At 31.3% G+C, this 15819-nt stretch overlaps 2 protein-coding genes across 3 annotated transcripts in view; one reads left to right on the top strand and one right to left on the bottom strand.

Annotated features, from left to right (window-relative positions):
- Positions 1–3356, bottom strand: part of LOC106136359 (lachesin) — a 133737-nt gene extending 130381 nt beyond the window's left edge. The window contains exon 1 of the mRNA XM_060946007.1: positions 2998–3356. The gene's annotated coding sequence lies outside the window, so the exon portion shown is untranslated. The remainder of the gene's footprint in view (positions 1–2997) is intronic.
- LOC106136396 (uncharacterized) lies at positions 1786–13278 on the top strand. Of its 2 annotated transcripts, XM_013336928.2 has the most exons (13): positions 1786–2081; positions 2200–2271; positions 2602–2673; positions 2820–2891; positions 3350–3487; positions 3676–3936; positions 5196–5345; positions 5432–5596; positions 6013–6151; positions 6549–6708; positions 11827–11979; positions 12437–12607; positions 12935–13278. In XM_013336928.2, the coding sequence occupies exons 1-13, from the start codon at positions 1985–1987 to the stop codon at positions 13226–13228; spliced, it is 1944 nt and encodes a 647-aa protein (XP_013192382.2). In that variant the 5' UTR covers positions 1786–1984; the 3' UTR covers positions 13229–13278. The 2 variants fall into 2 exon arrangements, with proteins under 2 accessions (XP_013192382.2, XP_013192383.2); XM_013336929.2 differs by lacking the exon at positions 2820–2891.
- The last annotated feature ends 2541 nt before the right edge of the window (positions 13279–15819 follow it).

The following is a 15819-nucleotide window of genomic DNA, read 5'->3' as shown; positions in this document are numbered from 1 at the left end:
TCTTGGTTTTAGCACCATGATAATGCACCTTCGCACAAGGCCATCATTGTGAACGAATTTTTAACCAAACACTCAACAAATACCATCGAGCAACCACCATATTCACCAGATATGGCTCCAGCCGACTTTTTTCTTTTTCCTAAACTCAAATTACCACTTCGTGGCACCCGTTTTCAATCGGTAGAAGACATAAAAGAGAATTCGCGGCGAGAACTGACCTCAATTCCGGAAACAGCGTTTAAAAAATGTTTTGATGATTGGATTATTCGTTGGCGTAAGTGTATCGTTTCTAAAGGAGCATATTTTGAAGGTGATAAAATAAATTTGGATGAATAACAAACAGTTTGTGTATTATTGATCTTTTCCTGCTACTTTCTTGACAGAGTAGTATACACAAAACTACTATTCTTATATAATCTTGAATCGCTGTATATTCATATTTTTTATGAAAAAAGTTTCAGGAACTTGTTAAATGTCTACAATCTTAAAAATAAACTTCCTCATCTACTGGCTCAATTAATTAGCAAACTTCTTATAAAATGCTTTTGCTATAAGTTTTTATTCAGGAGTTTTTACTGTCGCATACACATCACTTAACTAGTCTGGTGCGAACATGAATCAACGTACCATTGCAGTTTGTATTTATTTGTGGTATATATAAGTGGTACTAGTTGTTGCCCCGCGGCTTCGCCCGCGTGGTTATTCTTTATATTAAAGAAATATATGTCTATTTGTAGGTAATGTATGTGAGAATTCTATCAACACAAACAACCAGCATGTATTCAAATACACTCTGAACTGAACGTATAGCAGGTTTAAGGGGCTCCCCTATGTGAAACTAGTGGCACCGCCGATTAAAAATCATTACTCAAAACAATATAAATATCAGATAAAAAGCTCAACGAAACAACGAACGGAAGAACGGACGAGTGACGTTGGAGTGACGTCTGACTGAGCGATGTTCAATTCAAACGTAACTTCGCGTTGGTCTGACCACTAGTGTTGCCAGATCATAAAATCGATTTTTAATAAACATATATTTTTATCGATTTAAGTAACACAATCAATTCCAAATGTACAGCAAACAAATTATTTTTAAAGTAAAATATATAGATTGTTATTAAATATACCCACAATTTATTGAAGCGGTCTCAAAATAATGCTTCTTAAAGCGTATATATTGTACATACATACATATAGGCCAACCTCAGCTATTTGACTTAATGATTTAAATAGTGACAGGTTGCTAGCCCATCGCCTAAAAAAAGAATCCCAAGTTTGTAAGCCTATTCGTTAGCCGCTCTTTACGACATACATAGGAAAGAGATGGAGTGCTGCTATTCTTTTTTGTACTGGTGCCGGAAACCACACGGCACCAGTACCTACATTAAAGGTTATAAAAATAAAATAATTTTAAAATAAAAACCTGTAGGTATAATCAATATATTTTTTCTTTAATTAATTAAACCCCACCTACAAAAAGCGACGAATTTAGCTAAACCTACGAAAGAATACATGTTTTTGGCAAATCCCATTGGAACTTTAGTTTTTGATAAAAGGTACTTTATATCCTTCTCCAGACTCGTCATTTTATATTACGTGATATTTTTTTTTATTTCATGATATTTCAAAAAGATAACGCGTGAAGATGTAACAAAAAAATAAACTTACTTTTCTATTAAAATGTATGTTTATTATTAGTTATGACTAAGGTGTCCCAAAGACAAGTAGACCAGTATCGATATCGAAATCATTAAAGCGATTGGACAACACTGCTTTTACAACTATAAGGAAGTTTAATAGAAGCTGACAGGCCGACACGTTTTTTTCCTCACGCTCCTGCTCTGCTGTGTAACTTTCTTTGTTTTCATTTTATCTGTCATAGTCTGTCTTCTTCAGTCAAAATAAAATACGGAGTGATCATTATTTTTAGATTTGTCGTGTTTATTGAACAACGTTTTAACACTTTATTTCAATTTCAAAAATGGTTATGCCAGAAAAGGTTTTAATGCGTAAAATTAAAAAAAGAGAAAAAAGGAAACTGCAACTTATGAGCAAAAAATATAATGCAAATAATGCAGGTAAGTTTTGAATGACTATAACCTCTTCACTCAAATGTGCGTTTATAACACTATAGTTAAATAATTAGGACTATTATAATTTTCTTTTGTTTCAATTATATATACATTTAATTTCCAGAATCTGAACCACAGAACGCCAAGAACCGACCACATGAAATCAATGAAGACTGTGCAAAAACAGATTATAAAAGTAAGTAAATTATAAAATGTAAGTCACAGCTTGAAGAGAAACAAAGCGTGTTTATATAAACCAAAACCACATGGAGTCAAGTTTTTCTACAGGCACTATAATACATACCTAATCATAAGTTTTATGTTACACTTTCTTCTTTTGCATCTTTCCAGTTGTAACTTTTATTTTATCTAAATTCATTAACCTTTTTATTCTAGCTTATTTGACCGCAATTTTAACTGGAATATCCAATCAAGATAATTTTTTTTATGCCTACCCTTTTCTTAATTAAAACTACCAGCATTGCACCACACCACAGTTTTAATTACATATACTTTATATTTCCAGATTCGGAACCACAGGAAGCCAAGAAACGACCACATGAAATCAATGAAGACAGTGCAAAAACAGATACTAAAAGTAAGTATATTATAAAATGTAAGTCACAAGTTGCAGAGAAACAAAGTGAGTTTATATAAACCAAAACCACATGGGGTTAATTAAGACCTTTTTTGTTTATATTGTTATTATTTTTAGTTTTAATTACATATACTTTATATTTCCAGATTTGGAACCACAGGAAGCCAAGAAACGACCACATGAAATCAATGAAGACAGTGCAAAAACAGATACTAAAAGTAAGTATATTATAAAATGTAAGTCACAAGTTGCAGAGAAACAACGTTGAGTTTATACATATAAACCAAAACCACATGGGTCAAGTACAGGCACAATAATACATACCTAATCATAAGTCTTATGTTACACTTTCTTCTTTTGCATCTTTCCAGGTGTAACATTTATTTCATCTAAATTCATCAACCTCTTTATTTAAGCTCATTTGACCTCAATGTTCACTAGAATATCCAAACAAGATATATTTTTTATACCTACTCTTTCTCTTTACAAAATTGCATAAGTGAGATAGACTGACTATTGCACTGTGGTTAGCGCAATATTCGCCATACAATCATGTGACATTCGCCAGCTTGATTGGCATATAATTTGCCCTTATCATCATAATTAAGATACACTTAATTTCTACAAGCGATGTAAATGTATCAATATATCAATAATCAACAAATTATTGTTTCAGAAAAACATAAAAAGCAAAAGGCTGACGTCAAAAAAGAACCTGAGGTAAAAGATGAAAATGAAAATGGTGATTCACAAAATGTTGAAGAAGCAGACTCGGACAATAAAATAGAAATAAAGCCAAATGATGAAAGCCAATGTATGTATACTAGCTTTATGGTTAATAACTGTATTTGTTTTTTATTTTTAAGTTAGTGTGTAGATGTAGATTATAAAATTTATTTCCCAAGACAGACAGATTGTAATAACTAAAAATGTAAATAAAAAATTGATTCATACTGTTAAGGAAGAAACCAAATGAAATACTAATATTATTTTTTATTCCAGTGCCTGGGTCCAGTTTAAGTCTCAGCATTTCACAAGAAAATAAATTCTCCTCTTTGGAAGGCAAAGTGTGTGAGCGTACTCTCAGGGCCATTAAAGACATGGGCTTCACCACCATGACAGAAATCCAAGCCAAAGCGTTACCACCATTGCTGAAGTGGCGAAATCTCGTGGGAATAGCTAAAACTGGCTCCGGGAAGACCCTGGCATTTTTAATTCCTGCAATTGAATTGGTTTATCAGCTGGAGTTAAAGCGTAGAAATGGTAATTATTATTTTTTAATGTTCTTATGTCTTAACATAGTATTTTTGATTGGTGATAGTATTAAACTATTTCTATTTAATCTTATAAAATTTTATAGGTTAATTTTCCAAGCATCAAACTCATCAGGAAAATATCCATAAGAAGGGATGACGAATTTTTTTATAATTGCATTTTGTTCATAATCTGATCACATAATTTTTTTTTTACATATGTACTAAGTATCACTTCTTTATCACTAATGAGGTAATCCAAGCCAACAGTCTCTTTTAAAGAACAAAAGGCCATGTTCAGCTGTACTCAATAATCTCAAAAATCTATACATCATGGTACTATGATGACATCATTTGTAAAATCTATATGTACTAATATTATAAAGCTGAAGAGTTTGTTTGTTTGAACGCGCTAATCTCAAGAATTACTGGTTCGAATAGACCATTTATCGAGGAAGGCTTTAGGTTATAAAACATCACGTTGCAACTATTAGGAGCGCAGAAATAATGAAAATGGGGAAAATAATTTAACCTGGCTTCCGTTGCGTGCGCTGCGAAAACGGTTCAAGATACCAAAAATATATGTATGAAAGAATTATTCCTCTTGAAAAAATCTAAAAAAATGTCCACGACAGTATGTATCTTTTAAGATAAACTGACTACAACCGTTTTTATGGTAACGTACGTCAAAAATAAGTTTGTACAAAAATACATTTATGAGAACACCTTGTACAACATACAACGGAGAATAACCACGACAGTCTCTTCCACGCGTACGAAGTCGCGGGCAATAGCTAGTTATTGATATAGGATCAGTGTAATAGGCATGATGACAATTTTTTTTTTGTGTTAATTTAGTTTCATAACTAAAACGTTGGTCAAATAATGGCATCAATAAACAATAATCTACCTGAGATATACGAAAAAACAACACATTATTTGGAATCCTTCAAAACGCTTCTTACAAAACGCAAACGTCACATCTGAATATCTTGTTCGCGTCATGAACTTTATATGTATTTGTATGACAGCTACGTTAATTATTGCGTTTATGGATATGATGTCTTAAAAAAGTTATTATTTTTTAAATGGACTTTCCCGACGTACATTGAATGAATATAAAACATAAAATAATTACGTGTATTCTATCATGTTATTAACTAATTAATATTGTTTTAAAACCTTGTCATCGTCCCTATTGTTAATATAAAATATAACCTTTTTTATTTTAATAACAGTTTCTAATACAATTTTGATTTTCCTTTCAAGGAACTGGTGTTATTATTCTTACGCCGACAAGGGAATTGGCAATGCAGACATATGGAGTTTTGATGGAACTGATGAAGTATCATCGTCACACTTATGGGATGGTGATGGGTGGAGCGAACAGAGAAAAAGAAGCTTGGAAGTTACTTCACGGTATTTCACTTAATTTTATTCATATCAATGGCGTAAACGCCGCTTTAAAAATAAAATTATAGTTATAATGAAAATTTTTATTTCAGGAGTCAACATTTTAGTAGCAACACCGGGTCGATTGCTTGATCACATGCAAAACACACCAGGCTTCGTGCACAAACATGCTTACGGCCTCATCATCGATGAGGCAGACAGAATGCTAGAGATTGGTTATGAAGAGGAAATCAAGCAGATCATCAAACTACTGCCCAGTAAGTTCAATTTTGTAACTTTAACAGTGTCTTCTCTCTCTTTTTGTCATTTCTTCATAGTAATCATAACTTCCTTACTGCTCTGCTCTAAAGTCAAAATTTATTATTTAAAATCTAATTTCCGTGCAGTGCCGTGTGGTTCCCGTAAATTATAAAATTTTATTTAATAATGAAAAGAAATAACCACTCCTTATCTCTTTCTCATGGATGCCGTTAAAAGCGACTAAGGAAAGGCATATAAACTTGGTATTCTTCTTTTAGTCGATGGGCTTGCCTGTCCTGTCACTATTTGAATCTCAATTCTATTATCAAGCCAAAAAAGTGAATGTGGCATATCAGTCTTTTAAGACTGTTGGCTCTGTCTACCCCACAAGTAATAAAAATGTGACTATATGTATGTACGTATGTTTCAACAGAAGAACGACAAAACATTCTATTCAGCGCCACTCTGACTAAGAAGACTGTAGCACTTATTAAAGCCATTGGAAATTGCTCATTTATGCATGTAGGCGTTGAGGACCAAAAACAAGCAACCGTGGAAACTTTGGAACAAGGGTAAGTTTTGATTGACTTTAAGCTTTGTGATACTTATGTATTCTTCATGTAACTTTCCCTCTATCTTTCATATATGTTCACTTTACCTTTCACATAACAGTGTGCTTTGAAAAAAAGTATGACAAAGGATGATGATATGGATTATAACCATATTATTTGGAATGCCTTATAGTATATAGTATTTTATATTATTCCGATTTATATGACTATAACACTAAAGCTTATTTGACATAATAAACTAGATTGTATGAGTAATTAATTACTCAATGTTCAAGTAAAATGTAAGTAGTAATTTTTTTTATAGAACTTACAAGATACGCGCGAGATACATACCCCTTCTTTCAATCGGTAAAAAACGATATCATTAAATTTTATTTTATACATATTCGTTTCCCAGGTTCCTTTTGTGCCCTTCAGAGATGCGTATGCTGGTCTTATTTACATTCCTAAAGAGGAACACAACGAAGAAAGTTATGGTTTTCCTCTCAACTTGTTTGTCCGTGATATACCATTACAAATTGTTCAACTACATCGACCTGCCTGTCATGTATATACATGTAAGTATATTTTGTACCACTGTTTATGTCCGGTTTGCCTGCTCCAATAGTTTGAAGTACACCCCCAAATTATATGGGTACCTGATTAAAATCTCGAACCAAATTAGATTTTTGTTTTTTCAAAGGTGAAGGCCCATAGTCAGGCAGAAGTGTTTGTTAGCTATGTATGATGTATATCAATCTAAGATGGCCACCACCACAAAATGTCGGATTACATACATCCTGTCATGATGAGCTGGTACTTCCGGTGGTCACGCGAGTAAGACCTGTTATTGTTTGCTCCTGATAAAAGTGAAGATTTAGTGCACTATTTACAAGTTTTAAGTGAAAACAGGCTGAGAATTATAACCTCAACCTTCTGCGGCAAAGGTATGACACTGAATCTAACGTAATAACATAACTATTTTACCACAAAACGATATCTTAATTTTGCCAAAATCCAACAACTGAAACATTTTGAATTTAACTTGTATGTTTTTACGAAATTCAGCCAATAAGAGCAAATTTAACATTTAAACCACATCCCACAAAACTTTCGTCACAGCCGGCAGGCATAAATATATACGTCAATTGAATGACATGACGTTGACATTGACACAATAACAAATAATATTTACTTTTTTAAATTTGAGTTCCTGCATATTTGCCAGTCAAAACGTTCCGTTCCAATAGAAGAATATCTTTAGAAACATAAATGGACTCAGAAAATATTACTTTTAGGCGACCAGAAATATCAAATTCACTAAATGATTCTGATAACTCTTCTTTGTTAGATTCGACGATAATGAGCCTACCTAATACATCTATTAACAACAGTGTTACACAGATTGAAATTCAGGAACGGATTGAAAATCTTGAATCGAAATTACTTTCAGCGAACAATGAAATAGATAATTTGAACGAGGAAAATATAAAATTAAAAAATGAAGTACATAGATGCCAAAAAGTAATAGAAACATATAAAAAAATTTGTACAGAAAAAGTTTTATCTCCTGCTTCTGTAAAAAAGAAAAGTAAAAAAAGGTTTCAAGAATCGACACTTTCCCAAAGGCTTTATCAAGAAAGTCCTACAAAATTAAATTTGGCAAATAGACAAGATCATGATTTTATTGATAAAGATGACGAAAATAAAAAGATAGATAACAAAATTAAAAAAATTAGTGATAAAGATAACGAAAATAAGAAGACAGGTATTCAATTAATTAATGATAAAGATGACCATAAATCTTCTAAATCGATTTCAAATTTAGCAGAAGATAAAATAGAAAAAGAAGACAATAACAGAAGTAAACAAAAACTTCAGAAACCAGACGTAAGTGATACAAAGAGTGTAACAAAAATATGCTTAATAAGTACTAATAAAAATAACAAGATGCTGTCCATTGCCGAAAGTACTTTTGGAAATTACAGGATATGTCATTATTTAAAGCCGAATTGTGGAATCAAGAATATGATTGAAGACTTAAATAATAAATTAAAAGAATACACTAACAAAGACTGCTGCGTCATCTTTATTGGAGATGAAGACTTCAAGAAAACTAATAATTATTTTGATATAGTGTTAAACTTAAGAGAAGAATTACAATTAATAACACATACTAATATTGTACTATGTTTGCCGACATTTGTATGTAACAATAACTCCACGATTTTCAATTGGCGACTTGAATGTTTCAACAATCTGTTATACCTAGATATTCATACGCATAATTACGCATATTTGCTTGATTCAAATTTGAATCTTTCCTATGATTATGACATGTTTTCCATACGATCTGGTACTATTAATAATAATGGTATTAAGCAAATATTTAGGGACTTACAGGAATTAATTTTGAATATAATTGATAATGAAAATTTAAACAGTGACGAATATGATATTATGGATAAAGTAAGCCCTGCTTCAAGTTCTGATTTTTTTCCTAAATAAATACAATAATTTAAACTTGACTATTTTACATCAAAATATTGCGGGTTTGATAAATAAGTCAGATCTTTTGTCAGTACATCTGGAAGAGTTAGCCGATAAAAAAATTTATGTAGATGTTATTTGTATATCTGAACATTTCATAAAATCTGGTGATGAAGAAGAATTGAACATTCCAAATTATCGTTCTGCGGCCATCTATTCCAGAAAAAATATTAAACGTGGAGGAACATGCATTTTAGTAAAAAATGATGTAAGTTTCAATGAGTTGAATTATGTTGCGGAACTATCTGTGCCTGATATAGTAGAGTGCTGTGCGGTTGAATTAATTCAATGTAATTTATTTGTATTATGTGTATACAGACCTTCAACTTCAAAGGATTTTGAGACTTTTTATTATAGGTTAGATTTAATTTTTAAAAGATTATTTAAAAAATGTAATAAAAGAATTGTTATGTGTGGAGACTTCAATATTGACGTATTAAAAAAAACGAATTTAGCCCAGGAATTTGAATATTTTCTAATGGGTTATAATCTCAAATTACAAATAAGACAAGTAACTAGACCGAGTTCTCAAACATGCTTAGATAATTTTGCCCACAACTTACAACTCAAATGTAAAAATCAGGTAATAGAATTCGCGTTGTCGGACCATTCAGCTCAAATCATAGTGATACCGATGGATAAAATCAACAAATTAAGTCAATGGCGTGCTAAAAAAAGAGATTTGTCGATTGAATATTTAAAACTTTTTGAAAACCACATAAAAAACTTTCCCTTTTCTGGTATCTATAATACAGATGATCCCAATACTGCTTTCAATCATTTCTTTGATAATTTTCAAATGATTTACAATCTCTGTTTTCCGCTTAAAATAAAAATATTTAAAAGTAAGAAGAAATTGAGATGGATTTCAAAAGGAATAAAAATTTGCAGTCGAAGAAAAAGAAGTTTATTATGGAAACATAGAACAGCGCCATCTAGGCAGAACAAAATTAATTTAAAAAATTACTCAAAAAAATTTAAAACCATAATCAATTTAACACAGAAGGCTCAAAATACATTTTACATCAACAACGCACAAAATAAATCTAAAGCAACTTGGCAAATAATAAATGATAAATATAAAAAAAAAGACTACATATCAGAAGTTCAACACGATGATAACTCAATATCAGATCCTAAATCAATAGCAGAGGCTTTTAATGCGTACTTTATTGAAAAAATTGAAAACTCTTCGAATAAATTATATGATAAAGTTGATCTAATATTTCAGCCACAATCTATGTTTTTAATGCCAATTATGACTGAGGAAGTAATAAAAATTGTAAGAACACTAAAAAACACCAATAGTACAGGTTACGATGATATCTCCACAAAAGTGGTTAAGTCTGTTTGTGAAGATATTGCCCCACATATATGTTTTCTCATCAATATGTGCATTTCTGCTGGTATTTATCCTGATAAACTTAAACCAACTATTATAAAACCACTACATAAAAAAGGGGATAAAAAAATTATGTCTAATTTTAGGCCAGTGGCACTTGGAACAATTTTTACAAAGATTTTTGAAAAATATTTATATGACTCCATTTACAATTACTTGACTAAATATAAAATTTTATGTGACGAACAAAAGGGATTTAGAAAGAATAAGACAATTAGTATGGCGATATATGATATGCTGGACATTGTAATGAAAAATGTGGATAAGAGGAACCCTGTATGCGTAGTGTATACCGATATGACACAAGCATTTGACTTTGTTAATCGCAATAGACTATTGAACAAATTAAATACGTACGGCATCAGAGGAAATGTATTAAATTTAATAAAATCTTACTTAGATAACAGAAGCCAATGCGTGGAAATAACCAGTATTTGTCCCAAAAAAAAGCAAGAAATCAATCATCTGTCAGGATATAGAATAAACAAGTTCGGCGTTCCTCAAGGAAGCGTCCTTGGGCCGCTTCTGTTTCTCATTTATATTAATGATTTACCTCAAAAAGTACAGCAAAAAATGGTACTATTTGCAGACGATAGCACTGCAATTATTAAATGTGACGACCCGAAGGAGTACGAATATGACATAAATAATACAATAAATGATATAATTCAATGGTTAGAAACTAATAATTTAAAAATTAATTTAATGAAAACTAAAGTTATGCAATTTTATAATAGAAAAATACCACCTAATCTTAACATACAATATAATAGTCAAAATATTGACGAAGTTCAAACGACAAAGTTCCTTGGCCTTACTGTTGACAGTCAATTATCATGGTCTTCTCATATCGAAGAAGTATGTAAAAAACTAAACAAATCGGCTTATGCGTTATTTAGGATATCTAAAAAAGTTAAATTAGAAGCTGCATTGGTGGCTTATCATGGTTTAGTCACCCCTCATTTAAACTATGGTGTAATATTTTGGGGTAATGCGGTAGAAGTTAACAAAGTCTTCAAGGCCCAAAAAAGATGTATCAGATCGATGTGTGGACTGAAATCTAGAGACAGCTGTGTGCCTATGTTTAAAGCACATAAAATGTTAACATTACCCAGTATTTATATATTAGAAGTTTGTCTTTTTGTAAAATCTAATCCCCACTTGTTTACAAAAATAGCGGACATAAGAATGAGGCCAGATCGTGTGAGACCTCAATACCAGCAAAAGTTGGTTATTGGAGGACATCAAAAATCTTTGATCAGTAATAATGTCATCGGGATGGCTCCTAAGATTTTTAATAAATTGCCAGATAGTTATAAGACCGAAGATTTAGTGACATTTAAAAAGACAATTAAACAGCTTTTAATAGAAAGATGTTATTACAGTGTTAAAGATTTTCTACAAGACAATTTGACATAATAATTCGATTTAATTTATATAATTCTTATTTTTGATGCGTGTACTGACATTTTCAATTTAATTTAAATTTTTATGTTGACTTTATTTTATATAAATGTATGTAATTAATTATTGTACGTCTGTAAAGACAGGACTCAGTGGTACTCTATATAATTATATTATCTTTTTACCTGTGCTCCACAATAAATAGATTTGATTTGATTTGATTTGATTTGATTTGATTATGGATAGCAAATGTTTTATTTTACATTTATTTAATTACTAAGGCTTGTAAGATTGCTAGTGCAGGAAATTGTAATTAAATAATATTTCTCAATCTTTTTAGGGCAAACAAGAGCAAGCAGAGCGCACTACAACTTTCTTCCAGTTCTGCAATGCAGAGTCCGGTATACTTTTATGTACGGACGTAGCGGCTAGAGGCCTAGACATTCCAGCTGTAGATTGGATTATACAATATGACCCACCTGATGATCCTAAGGTAATAAATAATATTCTAGTTATCTAAATGAGTATATAGATGTGCAATTTACTTACTGGATTGTTGTCACAGACTCACATTGTTTAGCATTAATAACCTTGGTCAAGTTATGATGAATGTTTCTTTTTTATTGGCCTGGTTTGGGCCCTAACTAAAATGTTGTTGAGTTAGTTTCTCATTACACTAATCTTAAACTTTACTTTGGCACTGGCTTGAATAAAACAAAACTAGTCAGTGAAGAAACCTACTTTATGCATATTTCAACTTATATATGTATTTACTTTTTATTATTTTATATTTACTTACTTATATTCTGTCATTAAGCCAAACAGCTATATGTGACTTATCATTGTTTACAAGACTGTTGGTCTTGTCTACCCCACAAGGGATACAGACGTGATTATATTTGTGTATGTATGTATGTACTAACTTATATATATATTAACTTTTGCTCCAGGAATACATTCACCGTGTGGGCAGAACAGCGAGGGGTCTCGGTACCAACGGGCACGCGTTGATGTTCCTGCGGCGCGAGGAATTGGGATTCCTTTGGTATCTGAAGCAGTGGAAGGTCACCCTAAATCAATATGAATACTCTCAGGACAAGGTGGCTGATATTCAGTTGCCGGTTGGTTGGAAATCCTTATACATATATTATTACTCCCCTAGGTCAAAATGGGTTTTATTTGTCTTCAAAATTTTTGTGTATATTTTGAAGACAAATATTTTTTTTTATCTCTAACATATTTTAACATCTATGTTTTATAAATAGTCAACCTCCTTGGCGCTGCGGTTAACACCTGGCTACTACGAGAGTCTTGGTTTTGATTCCCAAGGGCATAAACAAATATTTATATGATTTGGTCTGCATTAGTTTTTGTTTGTCAGACCCATGAGCAAATTTAATGCCATTACATTAAAATCACAAATAACCATCAAACTCTTTTTTTTTCAGTTGGAAAAGTTATTATCAAGAAACTATTACCTGAAACAATGTGCCAAGGATGCATACAGGAGCTATCTCAGGGCTTACGATTCTCACAAATTGAAGAATATATTTGACATCAATAAGATTGATTTGGCTAAAGTAGCAAAATCATTTGGTTTTGCTTTCCCTCCCGCTGTAAAATTAAACATAACAAAGACGGCCCGCCTCCAAGCAGTTAAAGCCAAAGCAAGCCAGAGCAATAAGGAGCAGAAAACTAAGATATACAGACAAAAAGGTGGTCATAAACGCTTTAATAATTAAGTGACAAGTAATAATTAGATAGGTTTTTTAATAAAACTAATTTATAATTTTGTAGTTGTTTTATTATTGTTAAGTATCCATCCATCTGCACACTATACTGGTGTATGTATTTTGTCTGAAACCCCTAAATGTTCCCAAAATTATTGCCAAAATAACATGAACAAAATGATAGATACACATATATTTATTCAACACACGATAATTTCTAAAATACCACTTGTTAAGAAAACAACGCGCTGGCAAATAATTATGTATTTGAAAATACTGCGAAATTTAAAATGTCATTTTAAAAAGACATGTCAAGTATCGACAAAGATTGTGGCGCTCTAGGGTTCATTGAAGTTTTGAAAAAAGGAAACCTAGTTTCTTTATGGTAACACCCACTGCGCCCTACATTCAAATTAGGGATGAGACATTGCTGATAAAAAATCAATGTTTATTTAATCGGTTTATTTCTAATGTATGAAACTCGATTAATAAAAAATCGATTTTCTTAAGAAAATAATCGATATTATTATATTGATAACTTTTTTCCTAATTTTTCAATTAATGTCATAAAAAATATATAATTAATGTAAAATAAACAACAGAAACAGTACTTTCTTATATAATCAACAAAAATTAAAGTTTTAAAACAATCAAGCTTGAAAAATGAAGTTTCAACCACGAATAATTAATAACATACCAACTAAATGTCGGTAAAATACAGTTCATCGACTATCCATCTAGTGAATGGTTGATTAAATGAATCATCTAAACTGTTTTAAAAACACAGGAAGCATGCACAGTTGGTGTTTATGTAATATTATGGAGCTATGATTGTATTCTTTGCAATTTGCGTTCCGGGCTCCAAGCCAGAAGACCAAACGTAATGTCGGAGTGCATTTATTGCATGATTATAAAAAAAATCGATTACTAATTTTAAAAAAAATCAGGTATGAAAATCAATTTTTACTTTTAAAAAATTTTTAATCGTTTATTTCCATAATTGATTATTTTTTCACATTCCTAATTCAAATATCGAAGGCGTCGTCTCAAGTACGCGCGCGGAGAAACTAGCGCGTTTTTTTTGTTGTCTGCGAAATTGTGTAGTTTATCCCTAAAATTCAGTACCAAATATAGTTTTATTATATCTGCAATGTTTGTGTTGTTTTCCGTGACCACCAGTCGCATTTACCACTTAATCGTTTACTTTTAAATTTCACCATATTTTGACTTTTGTTTACACTTTTGAAAAAGTAGTAACAAGTCAAAAGATGTAGTCTCTGCCTTCTCCTCTGGGAAAGAGACGTGACATATCCATGTACAAAAATACATTACACTTTATACTTAATGGTGGGATATGAGCAACGGGTGGATGCGCAGATTTTATTAGATTCCATTTGCTGACTAGCCCGCCGCGTTATGCTGTCAATGTGTGCGACTGTTTGTTACTGTTTGTTAATTAAAGAATTTAATACAATCGATATCAATAAAAGCGATAGGACAACACTGGGTGTACAACTACACAACTCTCTAGTTTATGGAAATGGACACTTTTTTTCCTCACGCTTGCTTGCTTTTTCAACTAGCGTTCGGCGCCATCTATTATACTGCAAACATTTTTTGATAACCACTACATAATAAAACACAATGACACTAGATGGTAAATTCCTTAGACACACTAAATCCGAAATAACTGATTGCTATTCATTTGAAGCCACAGAAAGGCACATGAAGAAATTCAACGAAAATATGTATGATTTTAAAAATAATAATGAGTCTGAAAACATTGAAGATAAGGCAATTGAAACTGAAAAATAATAATACTTTAATTTTTGCTCTTTTATTACAACAAAAGAACAAAAATCAAAATTACAAATATGTCAATGTATGTGAGTTCTTGTAACTAAGAAAATAATCCGCTTACTTTAACATTTAGGGATGATCGATATTAAAAAACATTGATGTTGACATCGATGTTAACATCGAATCAAAAGTATCGATGTGCGATAAACATCGATTCAAAAACATCGAAATCTGTAAAATATTTATGTTTTTTAAAAATAAAATAAAGCTGTCTATTATATTTATGAAAATTATTTATTATAATTGTAATAACGTTAAACAAAAATATTAAAAATCTCAGTATCTTTTGTTCACACTTTGTAAAAAAAAAATTACTTTGACAGATATTTTCCTTCAATCGGTTACGTTGCTGGTATAGGAGTTGGCCAGCTTTAGAAATAAGCCTTTCTGAAGCTGTGGATGTAGCTGTACAATACAAAATATACTTAAGAGCTATTTTCTTCTAATTTGGATAGGTGGATCTTAGCATTTCCATAGGAGTAATGGGTCTTTTTTTAACTCAGCTACCGGACTTTTTAAATAAAATTGTGATTCCAAAGGCATATTTGTGTCACGTTGACCAGACAAATTATTATTCTTTTTTATAACAAATTTATAATTTTTTTTTCAATATATTTATTCCTAAAACATCGATGTGTCGATAATATTGAAATCATGACATCGATGTTTTCCAGCTAACATCGATATTTATTCAACATCGATGAATATCGATCATCCCTAGGCGAGTTGCTTTTTAGCTTTTT

The sequence above is a fragment of the Amyelois transitella genome, chromosome 10 (assembly GCF_032362555.1).
Source record: "Amyelois transitella isolate CPQ chromosome 10, ilAmyTran1.1, whole genome shotgun sequence".
NCBI lineage: Eukaryota > Metazoa > Arthropoda > Insecta > Lepidoptera > Pyralidae > Amyelois > Amyelois transitella.
This window is presented reverse-complemented; position numbering and strand designations above follow the sequence as displayed.